This window comes from Panicum virgatum, chromosome 6K (genome assembly GCF_016808335.1).
Source record: "Panicum virgatum strain AP13 chromosome 6K, P.virgatum_v5, whole genome shotgun sequence".
Lineage (NCBI taxonomy): Eukaryota > Viridiplantae > Streptophyta > Magnoliopsida > Poales > Poaceae > Panicum > Panicum virgatum.
In genome coordinates this window covers 43,828,304-43,852,228 of record NC_053141.1, presented here as the reverse complement: position 1 = coordinate 43,852,228, position 23,925 = coordinate 43,828,304, and the positions used below count along the sequence as shown (strand labels likewise).

General features: G+C 46.6%; 1 protein-coding gene and 1 long non-coding RNA gene across 9 annotated transcripts; one reads left to right on the top strand and one right to left on the bottom strand.

Annotated features, from left to right (window-relative positions):
- Window positions 1-4,235: 4,235 nt before the first annotated feature.
- On the top strand, window positions 4,236-14,300 carry LOC120712830. 8 transcript variants are annotated; one of them, XR_005691033.1, is made up of 6 exons: window positions 4,236-4,410; window positions 4,629-4,687; window positions 7,629-7,686; window positions 11,549-11,666; window positions 12,151-12,265; window positions 12,542-12,739. XR_005691033.1 is itself a non-coding variant. In XM_039998724.1 (2 exons), the coding sequence occupies exon 2, from the start codon at window positions 13,507-13,509 to the stop codon at window positions 14,227-14,229; it is 723 nt and encodes a 240-aa protein (XP_039854658.1). In that variant the 5' UTR covers window positions 10,263-11,083; window positions 12,151-13,506; the 3' UTR covers window positions 14,230-14,300. The 8 variants fall into 8 exon arrangements, 2 of the variants coding, with proteins under 2 accessions (XP_039854658.1, XP_039854657.1); XR_005691028.1 differs by having other exon boundaries at window positions 12,151-12,735; XR_005691030.1 differs by lacking the exon at window positions 4,629-4,687 and having other exon boundaries at window positions 12,151-12,735.
- A 4,350-nt stretch (window positions 14,301-18,650) lies between these two features.
- LOC120712829 lies at window positions 18,651-21,167 on the bottom strand. Its single transcript, XR_005691027.1, has 3 exons — window positions 20,686-21,167; window positions 20,353-20,452; window positions 18,651-19,148 (listed from the first exon to the last, which is right to left on the bottom strand). It is a non-coding gene; the product is annotated as an uncharacterized LOC120712829 (long non-coding RNA).
- Window positions 21,168-23,925: the final 2,758 nt, after the last annotated feature.

The window sequence follows — 23,925 nt, the reverse complement described above, 5'->3', positions numbered from 1 at the left end:
GACCTACGCCGTGTTTGGATAGTGGTGTAAAAGAGTAAAAGGGATAAATTTGCCCAGTAAAAGGTGTAAATTTGTCCCATATTTACTCCTAAAAATCCAAACATGTAGGTATTGTGCCTCTTTACCCTATTTGCCCCCCTTTTTACCCCTTAGAGGGTGTCAAATTGGAGTAAAACTAAGTAAATGGAAGACATTAGTTGCTATTTCCAACCACTTTTACTCTCATTTTATCCCTACATCCAAACATTCCATGGAGTAAATTAGTTGGGAACATATTAGGTGCAAAATAATCTCTCCATACAAACTATGAAAACTTCAATCTGGATCATCGGATCAACATCCAAGGGGCATGTGGGATTGGATAATTTTACACTTTTGCAAATCCCCCCTCCCACCTCCCTGCGCCTCTCCCCTTGGATATTGATCCGATGGCTCAGATTGAAGTTTTCATATTTGCACGAAGATGTTGATTTGCACATAATATGTTCCCAAATTAGTTATAGGTAAATGTGAGGTGTAAATATTTACCTTGAGGTAAATCTATACCCCTATAATCCAAACAGGGCCTAGTCCCTACCAGTAATTTCTGATTCGGTGAAGCAAAACAACGCTGGAATTTGGAAGAAATTAAACAGTTTGGCCGCTTTTCAAGAGATCATCGCAGCTAAAATGTTTTGTAGGCTCTGGTCAGACGGTCAGTAAGACTGCCGACACGTCACGCTCACATGGCTGACCTTCTTCTTCCGAGGTGGCGGGCCGCCATAGCCTCCGGCTGCTTCTGCCGCCGCCGTAGTGTGCGCGGTGGATCACATCCTCCATCCATGGCCCGAGGTTCTGACCATGACGAGGACGGAGTGGACGACCAGACACCCACGCGCCTGCGATTTGGTTCGGCGGCGACCGAATGCGTCGTCGCCGCGCCCATCCCCGCAGCACGCCCTGGCTGGCAGGAATGCCGTCGTCGCGCCGCGCCGAAGTTCGGTGCCTGAGGTCTCGCCTGGCGTGGCGATGCCAGTCGCGACCGAGCAGCTTCTGCTCGCAGCTCGCCTCCCGTCCAGGGGTGGTAAAGGACCCAACATTTTGAACTAAAAAATCTAAGAATCGGACCCTAAAAGGGCCGGGCTCTAAACATATGTATTTTTGAACTAAAAATTTTAAGAACTTTATTGGACTGTGAAGAGGCCATTAGGGCCATGGCCCATTACCACCCCTACTCCCGTCCGGGCGGCGCATCCAGTGCGCGCGGCACCAGGACGAAACGAAACCCTCGCCAGAGGGCCGAGGGGCTGCGGCACTTCCACGAACACTTCCGGTTGCGCTCGCGCGGCGCCATGACCGGCCGCCGTCGCCGCCGGAGCGAGCAAGTCCTCAGCCTACATGTCACCATACCCTCCGGCTGCCGCCCTGCCTGGCGAGTAAGAGGGAGACCCTCCCCGCGATGTGCAGATCCGGGCCGCAAAAGCCCGATCGGACGGCTGGTAAGTGCCCAGGGGGCGGACGGTATTTTAAATACTATCCCCCCGCCGGTACCTGAAACACCGTTCACCCTTGAGGCACGCCGCGCCGCTGAACTCAGGCCGTCCCTAGCTTCCAGCCTCTTCGTCGTCACAGAGCATGGAGTGCCTCGGAGCCTCGCCATCATGTACCGCCGCGCTCGTGCGCCTGGTGGCTGTGTGAACTGTGATGGCCGGAGGCGAAGGCGGCTGACCGCGAAAGGGTGCTGTGTGCAGCTGGACGACCGGCATGCCAAGCGTGGTGCGCCCACGAGTAAAGCCCGGCCGAGAGAGACGCCGGCTCCTCGCCTCTTCCTCATCACGCCATGGCCTCGTCGGGGGGAGAGAGAGAGTTGCGGCCGTCTGACCACTGCTTAGCCCTCCATGCCTGCTCTCCCTCTCGCCGCGCACGCCGCCGCCGAGCTCGCGCGTGCGCGACCAGGAGCCATACGTCTCTGTTCGTGATGTCTATTCATCGCATGTGCGACTAGAAGTCATACTATTGCACTTGATTATATTAAGAGAATATTTTTTCTAAAATATTTTTATTTATGAAAGGAATAATTTCTATCTCTAGATATTTCTTGAAACATTTTTATCTGTTTCGGAACTTATCTTTTTTAGAACATTTTATTTTGTTTTGGAATAATTTTTATTTTTATATCTCTAACGAATGTGTATGATAGTATAGCTTCTATTCGCACGTGCAATAAATACGCCCCCTATCTGTATGCAAACAGTTGACGTCGCGGTGGTGGGGATGACGATGGACGTCACAGGAAGTAACGAACGAGCAGCGTCTCTGCCACGTTTGCCGGCGGCAATGGCTCCGCTGCGTAAGCAGCAGCCGGGCCGGTGCCGCGGCAAGTTTTTTTTTTCTCCTGGCGCGCCAGTGCCACGGCGGCTTGCGAGCACCGGGACAAGCCTTGATCTTGATGGCATGATTACTCTTACTGATCTGTCAGTGCCATTCTGCTCAGGCTTAATTCCCTCTCACGTAAGAAGAGTTTCATTGCCCTCAAACATAGGGCTCCTATACGTCTTGTCTAAAATAGATAAATTATTTATCTTTAAAATTCCATTTTTGCCACAATTAGCTGTATTAAATATATTAACATTTTAATAGAATTAACTCAATATTTTCTATAAACAAATTCAACATTTGAGTTTGAATTGTATTGAAACTGTAAAGGCGAAATGTTAAAAGTACTATATTGAAATGTTGAAGGTGCATCTTCTCCAATGAGCAGCCTTTTTCTCCGACGAGCTCGACACGAGGCGATGTGAGGCAGCGGCGACCCGCGCGGGCACGATGGCCGGCGAGCTCGACAAACGGTGGCGGGGAGCTTCGGCGCGTGCCCCGCGCAGAGCAGCGGCAGCCGTCAAGGGCGACACGTGCGGGCACGACGTCAGGCGAGCTCGACGTGCAGCGGCGCTTGCGGGGGAGCGGCGGCGCGTGCCCCGCGCGGAGGAGCGGCGGCCAGCAAGGGCTGACGCGCGGCGGCGCATGCGGGGAGCGGCGGCGCAAAAAAAGTGATCGATGCTAGCTAGTACTGTAGCTGCTTGTTGCTTCTTCATTCATGTACTCCGACAGTACGTACTCCGAAATGATTATGGACCATCCATTTAGATAGATCTTATCACATATTACCTCCTAAGAAGTAATAGGAGATATATATTTATATAATATTTTTTTTGAAAAATAGAAAAAAAATCCAATTATCTAACTATCTGATGCCACTAGATGTAACATCATACAACATAATGTACATGATTCGCTTCCATATCTATATATATCCATTACTAAAGCGAATAAGGTTTCCACCCAATTTTTTGGTTTGGTTTGATCCGCCTATGTTATTGATAAATGGGCCTTAATCCATCTCATATGCGAGTCGGATTAACCATACGTCTACAAATCCCTACAATACGTATTCGATATTTATACCAACTTTGTTCGTAGCAACACATGGGCATAATTGCCTAGTTTCACATAACATCGTTATGGGTTTGCCAAGTACAGGATTTGTACAACTTTTTTTTCCATGTTCTGAGTGGATCTATCTGCAAAGTAAAAAAATCACGTGGGAGTAATCCGAGTGGAGTTTTCTCCAACTCTGGTCCAATCGCATTAGATCTAGTATTCTAGTCCAAGCAGAATTACGTGATGCACCACCAATTTTAATCGTAACGTGATTAGCTTTTTCTAAAGTGAACGGTAATCTAATAATTCATCCATTCTGGTATAGTTCACCATAACGGGCACATTAATGGTAACATGATTAGTCTAGATAATAAATCCATGCTGATATTATCAGATCGCATGCGATGCACCATAACATGCACGTTTCAAACCATGTACGGGATTTTAGAACATGATCGTATAACACTCACCATAGGATATGTGAATGTAACAATTCTTTGGCGCATGTTGAGAAAAAGAACAGAATACAGAGAGCCAACGCAGGAAATAAAAAACAAAGAGAAAAAACGCTATACTGAAAGCCGCCGAAAGAAGCGCTCTTCTGTTAGCTAGTATGCGTCATTTAGGGAGGAAAGAAGTGGATTTTCCCTTAATTATTTCAGATTTGCTCCTTGTCAATCAACTGAAATATCGTTTATCTATCAGTCGATGTCTTGGAGCGTTGGATCGTCACTGGACGCACAAGATTGCTTTGTGTGGAAAATGTGTTTTCGAGCCCGTGTTGCGAGCACATCAGCCCATTTGGCGGTTATTGGGTCCATTATCCGCACGACCCATTTTTCGACCATGTCGCTCAGTCAGGGTGTCTGATCCATTTGGACTTCGTTCTCATCGCCGAGTGAGGAGGGGAGCGAAGCATTGGGGCGATTCAGCAAGCTCGCCGGCGGTTCATCTATCTCGTCGTGCTAGCATCTGCTCGTGTCCGGCGTTGAGGTACCTATCCTGTCACTTAATCTATTCGATTAGGGTTTGGAGCTCTTTGGTCTGTTACTGTTCGATTGAGTTTAGTTAGAGTTCGATTTGGGGGGTTTCTGTCCCTATTTGTGGCCCCATTTAGATGGTCATATTTTGTATTTTCTATTCCGCTGAAGACACTCAACCTTGCTGTCATTTCCTCTCCCCCTTCCCATCTTCCATTTCTCTTGTTTCAGTTTTGTCGAGGCGTTTGATGGATGGAGGCGAAGAGACCAACGAATAGGACCAAAATCATGTAGTTTCCTCCTCAAGAGTTTCATCACGTCCCTGTCTCAGTTCAATTTATTCATTTTTCGGTTTCATCCCATGATCGATTTGGGAATTTCCTGCAGCAATGGTCAATTGGGTCTCGATCCGGGAATTTGCACTTGGTCTTTGTTCAGTTTGAGGTCTACAGTTCGTATATGGGGGGATGGATTTGGGGATTGATGAATGTTTGGGATTCGATTTGGAGATTCCTGGTCCATACGTGCTCTCAGTCCCGTAAATTTACTAGCCGAGGAATCATGTATGTTAAGGTGTTGTAGTTTTTTCCATCAGCTATGGCCATTTGCTCATCTAGCTTTTACTGCTGTTGGTGAACACCACTAGTTATGAGCTTGCAAATATGTGACTGCATCAGTTTACGTTGGCTTTAGAAATCCATATATATTAAATTGCTAGTTTCCTGCTTTGTTTTTGTGTTTTTTTAGTTTCCTGTTGTTAAAAGCTAATGTTAAAAATGGGTTCATATTTGTACCAATAAATTGGTGTATAAATAAATTGCAATGATGTGAACTACATATGCATGTGTTTCTGGAAGTGGAATCATGGTCTCATGGATGTGAACATTGTGGCCGTAGCAGGCCTTCACTTTTACCCTTAAGCTATAAAAATTATACTAATGCTTAGATAAATATACTCCTTTTTGATACTTCAAATTTGATGTGGTACTATATGTCTACCTGTCTGTGCATGTTTGGTGCTCATGGTGACACCTGTGAGTGTTGTGACTTGGCAGTTTACTCTAGGTTGTCTTGTTATACGTGTCAATGCAGTTATGTTTGTTAGTGATAGTGACATAGATAGATAGTACCCTGCACCCTTGATCCAATGACACATTGATTTATGGCGGCTGTATGCCTGGCCATAGTAATATGTCATGTTGGTGCGTATTTGTTTGAGATGAATGCTTATTGCTTCTGTGATCAATGATAAGATAGTGGATTGCTTTTACTTCAGAAATTTTGAAGGCGATTCTGTAAGTTATATAACTGTTAGATTACTGTTGCATGATTGAAAAGCATATGTGCTATTTTCCTCTATGTATACTGCTTCCATAAGCTGACTGTTTGGTTTTTCACTTTTTTGTCTACAAAGTTTCAAGACGAGTATTCTTTTTTGTTAGTTTCATGTAATTTTAGCCTTTTGGAATGGGCGTATTTTTTTACTCCCTATTTTTTATTTATATATGACGGTGATAAACAAACAGAGGGTGTATTTAAGTTCAAAAAAAATGTTTCTCCATGTGTACATGTCCATCCTGCCATTCTTTGTTCTCTGTATGTCTACATTATTCATTTGTTGATCTCTGAAACTTTTAATGTGTACCTGCGACTCTATGAGGTCTGTTTCGTAGGTGAGGTCTGTCAGTTTTTCTTGACCATGGCATAGTTCTGGGAGTTGAGGGAAGATGTGTAGATCACACTTTCTTCTTTTCCTTCATATTTTGATTTAGTGACTTTGTTTAGTTACATGAACTACATAAGGTGGACTGGAAATTAAATGATCTCAAGTACCCCCTGTTCCCCTCCTCTGCTACAAAAACTAAACTTTTGAAGTTACAATTAGTTCTTTTCTTACCATCAGTTTCTTGTGTTTTATCTTGTGACAGATATTCTTTTCTTTGTGTGTGTGTGTGTGTACCTGCAGATACCAGATCATAGTCACAAAGTTCCTGGGTCGACCGGGTCGAGGAACGGGGTCGAGGGTCGAGGGTCGTCACTTTATAAAATTGTGGTACGAAGAGGGTATACATCTATGGAACGATAAATTATTATGTGGAACGCGACCCTGATTCATCGGGGTCGATATCTTCGGGTCGATAAAGACAAAAACTATATATGTGCTAATAATGAAGAAACTAATCTGCACAAGCATATAAGAAACGTATAAAAGAGTACATTTAGACCATGCTACACGTACTCAGCTCATTGTCTAACAAAAACCACACCAATCCACTGTCCTTAACCTCCTTATCCCAACTAAATCTGCTAGTAATGGGGCTGCGACCCCTTTCAAACCGGGACACGATCCAACCTTGAATGGGACACTGACCCTCTTCGACCCCGACCCTCGAATCGGAACGGTGTTCCCGGGTCGAGGGACGAGGCATCGACCCCGAATCCTGTGACTATGTACCAGATTAGCAGCAGGATCCTCTCATTTAATTTTACTGAGATATGAAACTGTACAACCCAATCTGTCCTCTTTGATTTCTGTCCTCAGCTTTTGGGGATTTACACTAGAACTAAAAATTTGATTATTTGATAACTATACAACCAAATCGTTATGCTTTGTCTTTTTACTCTTTGTTTTTCGGGATATACACTACATCAACCATAGATTTGTTTATTTGCTAAATATAAAATGAAATCTGTTCAATTTTTTTTTTGTTTCTAGGGATTTACACTACATAAAAGCTAATTTTGTGAATTTTAGATTCAAGTCTGTTATTTTCTTCTTGTTGTTCTTTTTTGGGATTCAAATCTGTTCTTTCTTTTCCATCTGTTCATTTTGATTTGTACTAAATCAACTCAAAATGTATGCCGGTGTTAACTGTGGGATGCAATCATCTATAATAGTCTCTGTGAATTCAAACTCTAAAACTCATTGATTCTTACATGTTTTATGGCTTAAAGTTATAGGTAAGTTCAAACTATAATTTTAGTTATATTAATATGTAATTCATTATAACTCAGTTTTGAAATTTTAAATATTTATTTGATGACTGTTAATTTTGCACCCTGAATGCTTTTGTTTCATTTTAATGTCATATAGTTGCTCTTACTGCCAAATTGTATTAAATTTACATCTTAAGCTCAATTGTAATTTATATGTTTAGTTTATATAATTTGTTGTTAATTGTCACATAATTTGTTTCATGTCTCTATAACTAGATTTAATGACTTCTGCAGATCGAATTGATTATTCTGAAAGAGGTTTTTCAGCATGCATGTGCTCAATTATCTTTTGGTAACTCACTATATTATCTATTGTTATTTTATATGTTGCTCGCAACTTCGTTGTCAAACTCTTATGTTATATAGAAGTTTTTTTTTTACATGCACACATCATTTATATTACATTGGCTGAGTTCATGTAACTTGTTTGAAAATTATATGTAATAATTTATTTGTTTGATATATGTCTGTGGACTGTGGGTCTACATCAGTGCAGCCTAAAATCTGTTAAATCTGTTAAGTTCAATCTGTCTATATTAGTCCAATCTTATTAATTTCTTAGTTGTTACATGGATTTAATATTGTTTTTACAATTTTTTGATCATGTAATAAGTGAATTGAATATATGTAATTTTCAGTGGCCCAAAGGTCTGATTGGTATTTTCTTGGCATATTTTCAGGTGTTTTAGAAATCAGCTTCTTAATCGAGTTTGCTGTCATATTTTCTTTTTTAATCTGCAATTTCTGGTTTAGTTCTTGTAAATGTATTGAACTTAAGATCTGTCTTAAATTATAAATTTGGCTTTCCGTCATGCTTATCCTTTATAGTTTATATTTTTCAGCCATTAGATCTGAATCTAATGGTTTGCAAAATTGAGTGTTTGTGTATTCAAAAACACTTGTAGTTCATCTTTGTTTGATTTTGTCCAGATGTTCACATTTGTAATGCAAATGTATTTCAAATACAACTACGAATTGCAGGTATTTCTATTTCAGAAACATTCAAAACAAAACAAACAATAATTATGAGTGCCAATGCTTCAAGAATTCAAAATCCTGGATCCTTTTAGACATGAAATATGTTTGAGCTCCAAATGGGGCAAAATAACAAAAATCCTATGAATAGGTCCGAAACACAATTGGCCTGGGTGACAACAGATCAAATCTTTAGCCAACTGCGGCTATAGCCAAGTCAAAAACCACTAGGAAACCTAATAACGGGTCCAAAATCCATTATGCCAGGACCGTTTGGTTGATGTGAGCGGAAGCAGGGAAAAAAATCACAGCACAACACCACAGAAGCTAACGACAGATCGGAGTTTTTTTTTCCCGAAAGATCCTGAACCTTGCAGTTCGGCGTATATTAATAAGAAAAGAATTGACCCTATTTATAGGTAAACCGGATCCAAAAACCGCACAAACAAAATACAAAACCTACAACTACAGCACCTACAACTAGCAACACCCGCCGGTTGGATTGTGACGTCAATCGGGACACACTCGACTTTGGCTCGTCGGATTGGGACATCGACATGAGCCACAACGAGATCGGATTGGGACATCGACCCGAGCTACCATAATCTACACTCCACCCGGTCGGATTGGGACATCGACCCGAGCTGCTACAACCTACGCTCCGCCCGATCGGATTGGGACATCGACACGAGCCACCACAACCTACACTCCACCCAGTCGGATTGGAACATCGACCCGAGCCACCACAACCCTGAAGAAAAGAGAAAGGAAGAAAAAAAAGAGAAGAAATCCCTTTTGGAAGCCGCCACCACCGAGGCACCTCCATGCCGGAAAAGCCTGACACCGCCTTCAAGACGGTCAGAACGACGAAGACGTCGTCGATGCCAGCCCAAGAAGGGTTGGGCTTTCACCCGCCACATCCGACATGGAAGACCGACAGCCATAACATTGGTCATAGACGAGAGATAGGTCCGAGCCAGAGATGCTCGCTGTCACCTTCAGGAAGGAAATGGCACCAATGGCGCCATCGACGCCGTCCTAAGAAGGGATGGGTTTTCACCCGCATCGTCACCACGATGAAAAGACGGCCAGCGTCACCAACCCACCACCATGGTGTTGCTAGCGAGCCTCCACACAGCTGCAGCCAACGACGCCACCACGGCGACAATAGCAAACACCCGAGCAAAACCGTTGTCAACACACACCACCACGGCGCCGCTGACACATCGCAGCGTAGGTAGACCAGACACCGCCGGAAGCGGGGTGCCGAGCGCGGCCGTCGCTCGCCCCCCGGCCGCCAAGGCCGCGGACGTCGTCGTCCACGCCCTCGCCCGCAACGCACCGCCGCTGCGCGCCAGCTGCAGCGAGCGCCGCCGCAGCCGGCACCGCAGCGCCGCGCAACGTTGCGCCAGGCCGCGAGCGCCCGCCGCTGCGCCCTGCCACGCCAGGCCACGCCCCGCGCCCCGCCACGCCAGGTCGCGGGCGCCGCCTCCGCCGCGCCCTGCAGCGCCAGGCCGCGCCCCGCCACGCCAAGTCGCGAGCGCCGCCACCGCTGCGCCCAGCAGCGCTAGGCCACGCCCTGCGCCCCGCGCCCCGCCACGCCAGGTCGCGAGCACCGCCGCCAACGTACCGCCGCACCAGGCCACAAGCCACGCCGCCGCAGAGGCCGCGCCTCGCCCCGCCAAGCACCAGGGAGGGCAGATCCGGCGACCGGGAGTGCGGATCTGGCCGCGGGCCACCGGGAACAGCCGCCGCCGCCACGAACAGGCAGCCACCAAGAGAGAGCGAGGGGGAGGAAAGGAGAGGAGGAGGGAGGTTGGAGCCCCGTCGCCGCCTTCCTCATGGCCTGCCGGACTTCCGGTAGCGAGACGTGGGAGTCGGGGTGGGGGGGGGGCGGCGCCCGCGGTAGGGTTCCGCCCGAGCCGCCCCTGGAAGGAGCGACGCGGGGGTCTGTAGCCAACACAGATCGGAGTTGTTGATTTAGAATCCAATGGCTGAAAGGAGTGACTGATGGATAAGCTAAAAATCAGTTGACTGCCAAGGAGATACACCCTATTTATTTTTCCTCCCATAAAAAATCAAGGGCTAAGATTTATTTAACACTCTTACTTCTTAGGAGGTAAGAAAATGTGAAATGGAGTACCGTAGCAATGCCCTTAATCTACCATATTCCTTATTTTTGTATACCACTTCTTGCCCCTCAGCCGGCCACGTCGCTCTTCCATGTCGCCCATCCGATTTACCATCCGATGGCTCAGATCGTTTCGAATGGATCCGATCAGAAACAGCTTCTCGCTCCAACTCCATCGGCAGCGGCTTCCTGCGCTCCTCCATTGGCTTCTCCTGCTTTCTTCTCCTGATCCGCGCCGCAAAATATCTTCCCAGCTTCTTCCTCTCCTCCGTGCACGACTCCGCCCGATCCCGCCGCCTCCCTTTCTTTCCCCTGCCTCCGTCGGCGGCTCCACCCCCCTGCGCCAGTCACGCGCGGCCGTGGCCTCCCCAACACGGGTGACGCCGGTCGCCGGCTGCCCCGGCCATGCGGCCGCGCTAGGACGGTGGCACGAGGCCACCCGACGGTGCCACCGCCCCAGCACGGACCTGCGTGGTCGCCTCTTCTTTTGCCCCTGCTGCGGCTCCGCTCGGCACCCCGGTCTGCCCGCGGCGCGTCACCTCTTCCTCTCCGTTGCCCTGGCTCAGCTCAGCGACCGGATCTGGTGAGCCCTCACCCTCTTCTTCTCCTCCTCTATTCCATGGCTGCTCCCGTAGGCCCTCCATCCCTCCGTGTTCCCCTTAGTGTAGATGACTGGCCGCTGCTACTGTGCTGCAGTACTACTCTTTGCTTACAAACCTTTTTAATTAGACCATGTATCTAAAGTGTTCTTCCATTTTCTAGGTTGTTGTATTCAGAGATGCTGCAGTCCTTATGCTTAATTATGTTCATGAAATTAGACCGTATGGTTTTAAGTTGGAGTACAGCTACTTCGAAATTAGCATGCATATTTGACTGAATGGTAAGCTGGAGTACAACTATTTCAAAATTAAGATGCGTATTTGACTCAATGGAGAGGTACATCCTTAAGATATGTAATAGCATGGGCCACAATAGTTGCAATTTCCAAAATCAGTTAAAATTCCAGTATTTTAGTACATGTATCTAAAGTGTTCTTTCATTTTTTTAGGTTGTTATATTCAGAGATGCTGTAGTTCTTATACTGAATTATGTTCATGACATTCGAGCACAAGGTTTTAAGTTGGACTACAGCTATTGCGAAAATAAGATGCATATTTGACTGAATGGTAAGTTGGAGTACAGCTATTTGCCTATTTGGAAATTAAGATGCATATTTGACTGAATGGAGAGGTACATCCTGAAGATATGTAATAGCATGGACCACATCAGTTGCAATTTGCAAGCTCAGTTTAAATTCAAACATTTTACCATTTATAGTTGCATATAGCTATCCTCATGTAATATACAGTTCGTATTGTATACTTTGTAGAATACCTATTCCTTTCTTCGTACATCCATCTGAAGTGTGCTTCCATTTTTTTTAGGCTCATATATTCACAGATGTTGCAATTCATATAGTGAATTTTGATGATTAAATTCGAGCACAGGGTGTTAGTTTGGACCACATGAATATTGGCCATGGTTTGGGAATAAGTTATATGTTTCATACACCAGATAGCATTCCTATCCTAGGACAGCTGATGCTTTCGCACTTTATTGAAACAAACTTGATACAGTACTTTATTGAGTAACTCTAACAATGCTTTGCAGGTTGTTGCTCAGTTTCACAGGTTGTGGCTTAGTTTCGCTGGAATGTCCCACCTGCTTGCGAACTCCACTGGATGGGTCTTCGCTCCTGCCCTCCAGACTTTGATTGATTGCATAGGTATAGTAATTGAGAAAATACTTCTGAACTAATATGTATCTAGGTATGGCCTTCTAAACCTCGGTCAATGGTCTACATTAAACAGTCTATATTGTCTATCCTGCCATTTGTCTCCAAATGATTATTTTGGCTTATATGCTTGGGTTTAGCTGAAATGCATGACTGAATTGATTACCTACACCTTTCTATAATACATGCATTTTGGCATACTTTTCGCTATACCTCACAATCTAAGTACTTCTCTATTTTACTGCCCTCCTTGGCTCCCATTTTCAGGTCAGGATTTAACTGAACAAAACTAGATCTCGGCTGCAAATTTTTTAGAGTATTTCAATTTAGGATTGGTAATTTTAGTTATATTTGTAAATTAGCTTTCGACACATATCCAGTTTCTTAAATCTTAAAACATTTCATATCAGCTAGCTTATTTCATTGCGTGAATAGGGAAATAAACAGCTGCTCTAATGGTCTACATTTCTATGTGCCTGTCCTGATCAGAGGCCTGCGCAAAGTTCCTCATGAACTGTTCATTGCAATTTCTATGAGAGGTACCTCAGAGACTCAGATCTCCATATTTCTAGCAACCTTTTGGTTCTTAGGTTCAATTGTTTCAGAAATTCTATATGCCATATTTCGGACTTCCTGCCCCGTGCGAAGCACGGGGGTACCTGCTAGTTATTACTTGTTCTTGGACATTGCCTAGCATTTCATTTCATTTCATTCATCAGACGATGCATCCCAATCCATTCAGTTATTACTACTAGTACTCTTTAAGTTCACTGCCATCTGGGCCTGCTCCCCGCCGCCGCCTTCTTGCTGCTCCGGCCTCTGGAACTGGGAGCTGCCGCCGTGACGGGAACAGGAGGAGTTGCCTGCCGCCGCCTCCTGCTGTCGCTGTCGTCGCAGCCCACACCCACAGTAAGCTCAAGCATATTGTGCTTCTCTTATCGGCTTCCTCGATGCTTACGAACTCATCGCTGGACTTGGCATCCTCACCCCCTTGGTGCGCGGCTGCTGAATCCCTGCTGCTTGCCATGTCATCGGACTCGAATTCCTCCGTAGCATCCTCTGCTGCTGCGGCTGCTGCCTCTCCTCCTCCTCCTTCATTTAGGGAAGCCGGTATGTTCTGCTGCAGCAGCAGCAGCACTTGATGCACGGCATGTCTTGCCGCATCGGCAGCCCAGCCCTCGACACCATTCTCTGCCGCTGCTCTCCGAAGCAGCTCCTGCGCACTGGCCGTGATGTCGAAACCGCCAAGCCGCGCGATTTCTAGGAGGAAGTGGATGTCCAGCTGGGCCTGGGCGCCATGGCCGATCCACGACTCTGGCGGGTTGCTCGAGAGCCAGGAGATGAGCGCCTCCATCAGCTCCTGCAGCAGCTCCTTCATGGTTCCGTCCTCGCCGCTCAGGATGCCACCGTACGCATCCTTGAGCCACCTTACCCGAAGGAGCACCACCTGGAAAGCCAAAGATGGCATCAACTCATTCTTCTCTGGTGGTGGTGGTGGTGGTGGTGGTGCTGCTGCTGGTGGTGGTGTTCCTGCAGACAGTGATGCCTCGTCCGCCATTGCCATGGTGCCTCGTATGAATTGCTGGCAGAAGCAGCTCCACACCTGCCCGGCTGCTTCTTTGATCAGGCTGCCCACTTGTCTCTGCGCTGACGCTGTCCACGCCATGGTCGGGAGCAGGGACACCAAGGTGGAGCAGTTGACCAGCACGGAGAGCTGCCGCATGTACCGCTGCTTGTCGTCTTCCTTCTTGTTTGGGAATGACGGGATGTCCTCCTCCTCTAACAATAATAGGTCTAGGATGGAGCGCACGTACTCCCTGAATAAGTCTGCAACAAGCTGCGCGGCGTCGCCGTCCATGCCCAGACCAAGACTTTGCAACGGGCAGGCTACGCCGTCCACAACCTCCTGCACTAGGGTCACGAATTTCCTTCCGCTGGCTGTCAGCAGGCAGTAGCGATGGCGATGATGCTCATCACCTGCAGCAGCCGGCATCATCATCAGGAGGAACCGGCCCAGCTCCTAGCTGGCGTCAGAGGCCACCAGCAGCCGGACCACCTCCTTGAGATGCCTGCCGTACGCGGCCAGGGCCTCCCGGATGCAGGGCGCCATGAGGCCGCCCACGTCTTGCTGGGAGGCGATGCAGAGAGCCCTCAGCAGGGGAGATGACGAGTAGGACACCAGACCCAGGCTCTGCCCGACATCAACCACCTGTGGCGGCGTGGACGACGATCTCACGTACTCGGAGAAGGCGGCGCCGAAATCCTCCATCTCCACCCTCGCCCACCGGACCAGCTGGGGGGTGTGGGGGGACGGGTGCCCGTGCAGCGCCACGAAGCACCTCGACGCGTCGGCAATGGAGAAGAAAACCGTGCGCGCCAGGTCCTTGATGTACCAGCAGTCACCTGCTGCCGCTGCTTGCTGTGATGGTATCGCACGGTACGAGCTGAAGAGCAGGTGGTTCGCCCGCTCCGGGTCGCCGAGCCTGCACAGGCCGGAGAGCGCCTTGAGTAGCTCCGGCCATGGCGTCCGCAGGTTGCCGGCCACGGAAGCCAAACGGTCGGCAACCCTCGCCTTCCTAGCGGACAGGGCGGCGGCGTCACCGGCGATGCCGCAGCCGCCGCCCTGCTGCCTACGCATCAGGAGCTCCAGGGCCTCTTCGATCCGGTGCTCGGACAGAAGCACGTCCAGCTCCAGCTCCAGCTCCTCGTCGTCGTGCCCCCATCATACTCGTGTCGGCCTCCTCGTCCTTGGAAGAACCACCACCTGCACCTGAACCAGCAGCAAGCAGCAAGCAGCAGTTGCTGCTCACATGCTGGATCATCCGCCTGCGTGCTATCACCTGATGTTTCAGGCGCTGGACGTCCTTGTCCAGATCACCAGCTTCTTGCAACATCCTGCTCGATGGATGATCGGTCAGATGGAGTCAAGTGTTCTTGGAAGGAACTGAATGAAGCAAATGCAAAATTGCAAATACGGTCCATACCTCATGAAGGAGAGGTAGCTGAGATAGACATTAGCGCGGAAGTCTTGCTCCGAGGCCTTCTTGATCTCCAGGAGCTCAGAGCACAGGTGTTGTATGCCCTGATCGAACGAACGAATTAGCTACTAGTTTTCATTATTGGTTAATTAGTTGAAACAACGGTTAGGATAGATGGAAGAGGCCCAATTGGTAATTAACGAACAACAATATTTAAGATGGATCGGAGAGGAACGGAACCTTTGCAGTCATGGAGTGGAGTCCCAGGTGGTGCAGCAGGTAGTGGTCCTCCTCTTCCTCCTCTTGGTCTTCCTCCTCCTGCTCCGTGGCGGTGTCAATGTCAGGCGCCGTGCCGCTGCTGCCATCGTCGCCGTCGTCGTAATCCTCCGCCTCTGCGATTCCGCCGCGGCGGTGCCTCCTCAGAGACGCCATAGATGGAAGCCAATCAAGCGAGGATCGATCGATGCCTTTTGCTTCCTCGCGTTGCTAATCAGACCTGCCGATGGGTCCCTTTCGTCTCTAGCTGTATGAGACAAACTAGCGGCGACGACGACTACAAGATCGATCGATATACAGATACAATGCCGCCTGCCGGCGCCGCCGGCCATTGGATATCTCGCCGTGCATCACGCACCATTTGGCGAAAACTCATGACTCCTCAGAACGCATGAGTATAAATAAATCCTCTCTGCATCTAGAGACGTACACAATCAAAACAACTAGCACGCTCTCCTTTTAATCGTGTGATTAAGGAAAATGGCTAATTAATTAATTTCCGGCTAGCTTGTACCCTTACGTCGTTTGCTGCACATCACACTTAGCTATGCATGCACAGCTAAGTGTGATGTTGATCCAATGACTCATATAGAAATTTTCATAGTTTGCACAGAGGTTGGTTTGCATTTGATACGTTCTCTTACTTATTTTCTTTTCTTTTCTTTTAAATGATGGTGATTAAGATTTGAGTCCTTTTACAGTGCACAATACTACCAATTGTTAGTATGTAGTATAGAAAACATCCAATCATTCATTAGAACGGGTAAGATTGTCATTAGTAGTTTAATATAAATTGAGGGCACTTTTATGTTTTTTTTGCAAATTAGCCCCCATCCCCCTCTCTGTGTCCCTTCTCCCTCCTAGTCCCAGGCCGCCGCACATCTGCATCTCCCAACGAGCTCGCCTCCTCCCTTCTTGGGACCGAGTCCCTGTGCAGTCGCTATAGTGACTGCAACTTAAACGGTCGCCGGAGCATAGGGATCACTTCACACTATGGAACACTGTAGCATCACTATTCATTGGTACTGTTTACAACTGTAGCATCACTGTAGCAATCCATCTGTTCCGTTCACTAGGAGAATGGATGGCTCATATCGCGAGCAGTCGCTATCTTGCAGTAGCGACTGCAAGCGATCTCCGTCCCCCTTCTTGGCTACCGCCAATCCTCTGCATCTCGCAGGTGCCGTGTGCCTCCTCCCTTCCAGGCCGTCGGCCCTCATCGTGGGTGCTCCATTTGTGGCGTCTCCCCTGAGCGGCGGCCGCCTCCTCCCCGCGCTCGCCTGCGTCGGCCGTCCTCGTCGGTGTCGGCGCCTACCTGAAGATTGGTTCCTGCCATTTGACAGGCGCCGCCGGCGCCGCCGCGCGCGTTGCTTTCCCTTACTTCGCACGTCACAACATGCTGAGTTTGGTTATAATTTGTGATCGGTGTTTTTCCTTCCAATAGAATGTTTATAATTGCTCATTGCATGAAGGGGCTTAGCACGACATTTCAACTCTGATCATGAATCCCTTGCATCCTCATGTTCATTTGGTTTTAGACTGATGACTACAAGTTCAGCATGGGGATGCTTGTGATTACTTAATTAACTACTGAAGTACTATTTTGCAAAGGTTTTGGTGCTCTAATCTGAATTGCAGAGTCTTCATTAACTAACTGGTAGCATTGCTTCTCGTTTTTTTCTATCTGAAATGCTAGATTTATAATTCAGTGACTCATTTGCTTGTCAGAGATTTTTTTTAATAATGTTCGTATATATCTTTGAGAAGTTACTGAAGTAGGACTAGTTTGTACTGAATGTGAATATTCTCTCTCTCTCTCTCTCTCTCTCTCTCTCTCTCTGAATCTGCGTTAATATTTGTTAGTATCCATGAAAATTACTGTGGGTCTATTTATACTTATAATTTCCATACTTTCTGGCACACTATAGCTTTATATGAATTTCATTGCTGAAACACTTAGTTTAATATTTATGTCATGAAGTGGATTACGTCCAAATGACTGAAGTGCAGTTGACTATGCAAGATGCAATAGTTGACTATGCAAGATGCAATGGGATAACTTAAGGCCCCTTTGGCATAGCTTCAAAAAGAGCTGTGAAGCTATGCTAAAGAGGTAAAACTGCAGCAGTTTCTCCCTTGAAGCAACCTGTGAAGCCATCCATGTGCTTCCACTAGTGGGGCGAAGCTAAAAAACATGGCTTCACCCAGTTTCACTAGGAAGAAGCTATTTCGCCAGACGTTTTTCAAAACAGCTTTAGCTTCACCAGAAAAGCTGCTTCACCAGAAAAGCCGCTTCACAAACTGTTTTAAGAGAAACTAAAGCTTTGCCAAACGGGGCCTTAGTGCCTCTTCCGAGGCTCTATGCAAAAGGAACACTGAAGTCTGAAGACCATGCCCAAGCCCAACTTTTGTTGGATTATGCGTTACTGATAACTGAACTTTGTTCTTTTTCTTAGTTCAGTCGTACCTCCTTTGCTATGTACACAATGTGGATTGTTTTGTATCCTGTAGTGTTGTGCAGATGATTATTAATGCAAAAATCAGTAAGCCTAGTAGTGTTTACTGGCACTTATCATTCTCTGTTACTCTGTATTTTTAGTTTTGCCTGCCCTTTCTGAACTCGTGAGGATATGCCTTCTTAATTTCCTTTTTGAACTGAACTGGAGAGGTCGACTTGCATTATCTGTTCTGGAACGGCAAGAAAGTAGGGACATGACTTCTTGGCCAATGTTGCATGTGTATCAATATCATTTGTCGTGCCAATAATTGATTCTGTGACTAGAACCTTTGCATATCAATTGATGTTTCTTTTACAATGACTGACTAAGTGTTCGAATGCCAGTTATTTTTCTTCAACGTTTCTTTCATACGGATGCCAAAAATGCTTATCACATAGAGCTTGACTGTTGGAGGCATCACTCTGGAGGATCTCTCGTCAGTTGGTATTTGGTAACTGTTCGGCATATCAACGCTTCCACGCGCTGGCTAGCTACCAACGGATTCTCGTGCGATTATATGCCAGGATGTTCAGCTTATGAGTTACGACAACCGAACTTGTAGGTGCTAGTCTAAATAAGGACTCTTGGATGTCATTTACTGGTTATGCTATGAATTTCTTCAGATGTCCAGTCAAATCATGATGGCTACATTATATGACCAGAAATCTTGAGAAAACAAGGCAAAAACGTAATCTTGCCATTTGGGTGCATTATGCTTATGCCTGAAGCAAGGCACTACTACCACTAGATTCTAGAGACCAGGTCACAAATTTCCGTTGCCCCGATTCTAGATCAATTCGAGCAGCTGACTGATCATAGGTGCACGTGCACCTACTTATCAGTTATTACTGATGTACAAAGGAGGTTCTCACTTCTCTAATAATGCGAACACCATATAGCACTATGAAATGTGAACTTCCACACTATACGCTAGATGCTGACGGGATGATCGCTGCAGCTGGTGGATGAAACTGCAGATAGCTCCAGTTTCCCTGTCCACTCCTCATTTCAGGGCGATCACTCTCTTCACCACGGCCGCATCAATACAAAGCATCTGCTTGTACTCCTCATCAGCAAAGTCCACCATAGTCTTTGATTTCTTTTCCCACGGATTCCACACAACTGATAGGAATACATATATGATTACAATGAGAAATCCATCATGCTGTTAACAATTACTTTTGTCGCGGGATTTCTAGGGTACCCACAGCCGGGTGGCGGAGCGCACCCGCCTATTCCCAGTGAGAGAGGACTCGGGGAAGTACTTTGGCGATTGAGCTGATCTAGCTTTGAGACAAGCACACAAGAACACAAGATTTAGAGTGGTTCGGGCCGCCGAAGCGTAATACCCTACGTCCACTGGGAGAACTATTGTTCTTGGTTGTGTATGAACCTATCCTCTGCCGGGTCTTGGCTTTCACCAGCCTGAGGTTTTCTTCTAGCGGGCGCCCCCCTTTTATAGACCAAGGGGTGCGGATACATAGGATGTTGGGGCCCCGACAAGTGGGCCCAACGTACTGTGTAGCATACTGCGCAGAGTACTCAAATGACTACAGTGGTTACAAATCTTTCCTCCGATATGCTTCCATGCCCTGCTGACTCTCTGACGAAAGGAGGTCTTCTCTTGTCCCGTCAGCAAGGTGCCCGTTGGGGGAACGTAGCTTGCGGCGTGACCTGCTGAGGCTATTATGTAGGCGTCATAATGGGTGGAGTCGAGCCGTCGTATCCATCTGTTATGGCAGACTGACAGGCGCGGCGTGGGCGGCGCCAGCGGCTCCATTATGCACCTTGGTAATATGCGATCAATAGTGCCCCCTGGTTAAAGAATCGCCTCGGCTTTCGCTGCATCAATGCGGGTGTCCACCTACCACAATGAATGCAGTGGTGGGTGAGGCTTAGTATGGAGACCAAGCGTCCTTGTATACGTGTCCGTGCTTGTAGACACGTGTCGGCTCCGGACCACCCCGATGTAGGGCATCGACTTCTTCCCTTAGTGAGGGGTCCGGTTACTATACAGGTGGTCTGGGACCCCATGAGGGGTCCGGGGCTTCCGCGGGGGTCCGGACTCCTCGGGAGGTCCGGAGCCCCGGCTGTTCGGGCGGCCCGCCTCTTCCGGGACACGCGTCGTTCCTGGGCCTTTCCCAGTCGTGAGACAGGTCCGGGACTGTTTGTCGAGAGATCAGGACTCCGGACCACAGGGGTCCGGCTGTTTGGACGTAGTTAAGGATAACTATAAGGCCCTTGTCTAGCCACAGCAAGAGGGGGTACCCCAGTCCTGGGGTACTGACAACTTTTCTAGCAGGTAACCAAGGGCAACATATCTTACCAAAGTCAGGAAGTCCTTCCTCTCTTATGACAAATGAGTGTTTCCTCGCATGGTCAAGAACTGCTACTACATTTGGGGAGCTAACATAGACTCCATCGACCTGTATAGCAATTGAACAAAATATTAGAAATCTTGAGCACCCAACTCTGGCCTGTATAGCAATTTGAACAAAAGACTAGAAATCTTGAGCACCTAAGACAGAAAAAAATCTAGGGCAAACGACAACTATAGGCTAGAATCTTCTACAGTTATGCTTCAAGTTTCCACAAAGGCTAGCACAAAAAGCTATATGTAATTTTGTATGACTATACCAAGGAAACTGCAGTAATTTACTTGCAAGACCAGAAGGGGCGGGTGACGGAGGCAAGGGCCCCTGATCCATCACGCAGGGGCAACGGTGCCAAGAACATCGGCCTGGCCCCAGCGCTGCACCGCCATGGCCGATCCGGCCGCCTGGGAAGTGGTCGGCCTCATGTGCGCCTGCTCGATCCGGCCGCCGCCATGGCTGATCCGTCCTAAACGCGGCACGCAGGCAGCCCACCTTGAGGGCCGATGGCGCTCTCGTCCAACTTGAGGCCGGCGGTGCTCGTGGAACGGGCGGCGAGCGGACAGCGGCTCGCGGCCCCCTCGCCCAAAGACAACTCGATGCTGGCTTTGGGCAGGGGCGGCGGATGGGAATCAAATATTCGAGGGCGTCGGGTCTCGATTCGGCGACCGGCGGCGGCGTCCGCTGGACGATTCCTGGCGGCGATTCCGGCGTGGCCGCAGGAACCCTAGGCGTCGCTCGTGACAGAAATGGCGAATGTGAGAAACGAAGGATTGGAAATCAAATTATGAAAAGAGGATTATGATAATTAAACAACAAAAATGATAATTATCTTTCCTACATTACCCATATACTACCTATACTACCTAACTATACTACCTCATACTACTAATCAATATTTCAATAATATAGAATAAATCTAGACCGTACAATGCTTACATACAAATCCTTTTCTGATAGTAGCATTGTGCACAGTAAAAATCCTCTAAAATTTAAAATCAATTCCTTTTGTCGTATCTAGGCCAACACGCAAGTAAAAGTCCTCTAAGATTTAAAATCAATTCCTTTTGTCGTATCTAGGCCAACACGCAAGTTTTATGCATGAAGCCATGGCTAATGAGTCATGCATGTGAGCACGTCTGCGTTTATTTATTTCTTTTGCTTTTCTTTTTACCTTTATATTGATGAACACGTAACTCATATAGTAGATTACGTGAGCCAATTAATTTGTTATTTATTTAATGATGAACCAAGAGAATATTTTCTTTCATATATCTATTATATAAATATTTGAGTGTTAAAAGAAGCCACCACGTTCATTGAGAGAGGCTAGAAATTCCCACATTAATCTAAAAAAGAGAAGAATTTGGACTGTTGGATTTTATGAAGATCTAACGGTCTAGACTAACCTAAAGAGTCCTTAACAAATATAACAAGTAACCATTTAAATTCATAATTTAAAAATAAAAAAATACTTGACCAAAGAGTCCATAATGAATACGATTAGAATAACTAATAACTATTGAAAAACAATAATCGCGTGCTGCAAAACGGCTGCTGACAGAGATGCAGTTCATTGAGAGAGGCTAGAAATTCCCACATTAATCTAAAAAAAAGAAGAATTTAGACCGTTGGATTTTATGAAGATCTAACGGTCTAGACTAACCTAAAGAGTCCTTAACAAATATAACAAGTAACCACCTAAATTCATAATTTAAAAATAAAAAAATACTTGACCAAAGAGTCCATAATGAATACGATTAGAATAACTAATAGCTATTGAAAAACAATAATCGCGTGCTGCAAAACGGCTGCTGACAGAGATGCAACAGGGTGGAGAGCGTTGGCAAGCACGTAGAGCGGTAGAGGGCTTCGCCGCCCACGACGTGATGGTGCTGACGTTGCTACTGCACATCCAAGCACAACAACATGTGCGGCTCAATGCTGGCGACCTTGGCCCCCCGGGATGCGGCATGACGGCACCATCCGGTAACCCGCTGCATGACCGCTTAGGTGTGTCCAGCTTTAGCGAGCATTATCGTCGATCTGATCCAGGTCGTCAAGGTTGACCCGGCCATCCCGCCCAAAATTGTCTGTCCTCCTCGGTCGCGATGCCGAGGGACTGAGGAACCGTTAAAAGAAAGTCACCACAGGTCGTTAAGGTCGACCTGGCCATCCCGTCCAAGATCGTCTGTCCTCCTCGGCTACGGTGCCGAGGGACTGAGGGACAGTTAAAAGAAAGCCACCACAGGTCTTCAAGGTCGACCCGACCATCCCGCCCAAGATCGTCTGTCCTCCTCGGTTGTGGTGCCGAGGGACCATTAAAAGAAAGCCACCACAGATCGTCAAAGTTGACCCAGCCATCCCGCCCAAAATCGTCTGTCCTCCTCGGCTGCGGTGCCGAGGGACCGAGGGACCGTTAAAAGAAAGCCACCACATTTGCTAAAATATTTTAAAATTCGCATGTTATTTTAGAAAACTAAAAATTTATACCGTTGTATTTATAAAGATCTATCTGTTTAGGCTAACACAAATAATCTATATCAAATACCATAATAATTGCCAAATATGTTTACTAAATAGTTAAATTCGAAATTTAAAAAGTAGAAACAGCTTGACCAAAGAATCCATGAAAAATAATATTAGCATATCCAATAGCTAAATTAGAAACTAAAAAATGAAAATAGCAATTGGAAAAAGAGTACAAACAAAAAATATAAAAATATTAGCAATTGACTGAAGAGACCACCTTTAATATGACTAATGAGCAAATTTTGTATTTTAAAAAATAATATATCAGTAGTTAGTTTGTATACCGATTAGAAAGGAAAATAGTTTAATAAATTGTATATGTCAAATATAACTAATAAATAATAAATTTGAAGTTAAGAAGAATCGGCCGCGATGCCGAGGGACTGAGGACCCGTTAAAAGAAAGCCACCACAGGTCGTTAAGGTCGACCCGGCCATCCCGTCCAAGATCGTCTGTCCTCCTCGGCTACGGTGCCGAGGGACTGAGGGACTGTTAAAAGAAAGCCACCACAGGTCTTCAAGGTTGACCCGACCATCCCGCCCAAGATCGTCTGTCCTCCTCGGTTGTGGTGCCGAGGGACCGTTAAAAGAAAGCCACCACAGATCGTCAAGGTTGACCCAGCCATCCCGCCCAAGATCGTCTGTCCTCCTCAGCTGTGGTGCTGAGGGACCGACGGACCGTTAAAAGAAAGCCACCACATTTGCTAAAATATTTTAAAATTCGCATGTTATTTTAGAAAACTAAAAATTTATACCGTTGTATTTATAAAGATCTATCTGTTTAGGCTAACACAAATAATCTATATCAAATACCATAATAATTGCCAAATATGTTTACTAAATAGTTAAATTCGAAATTTAAAAAGTAGAAACAGCTTGACCAAAGAGTCCATGAAAAATAATATTAGCATATCCAATAGCTAAATTAGAAACTAAAAAATGAAAATAGCAATTGGAAAAAGAGTACAAACAAAAAATATAAAAATATTAGCAATT

What these genes read in the sequence shown, in the direction of transcription:
- LOC120712830 (XM_039998724.1), top strand. Translation starts at nt 13,507, where the DNA reads ATGTCGAAACCGCCAAGCCGCGCGATTTCTAGGAGGAAGTGGATGTCC.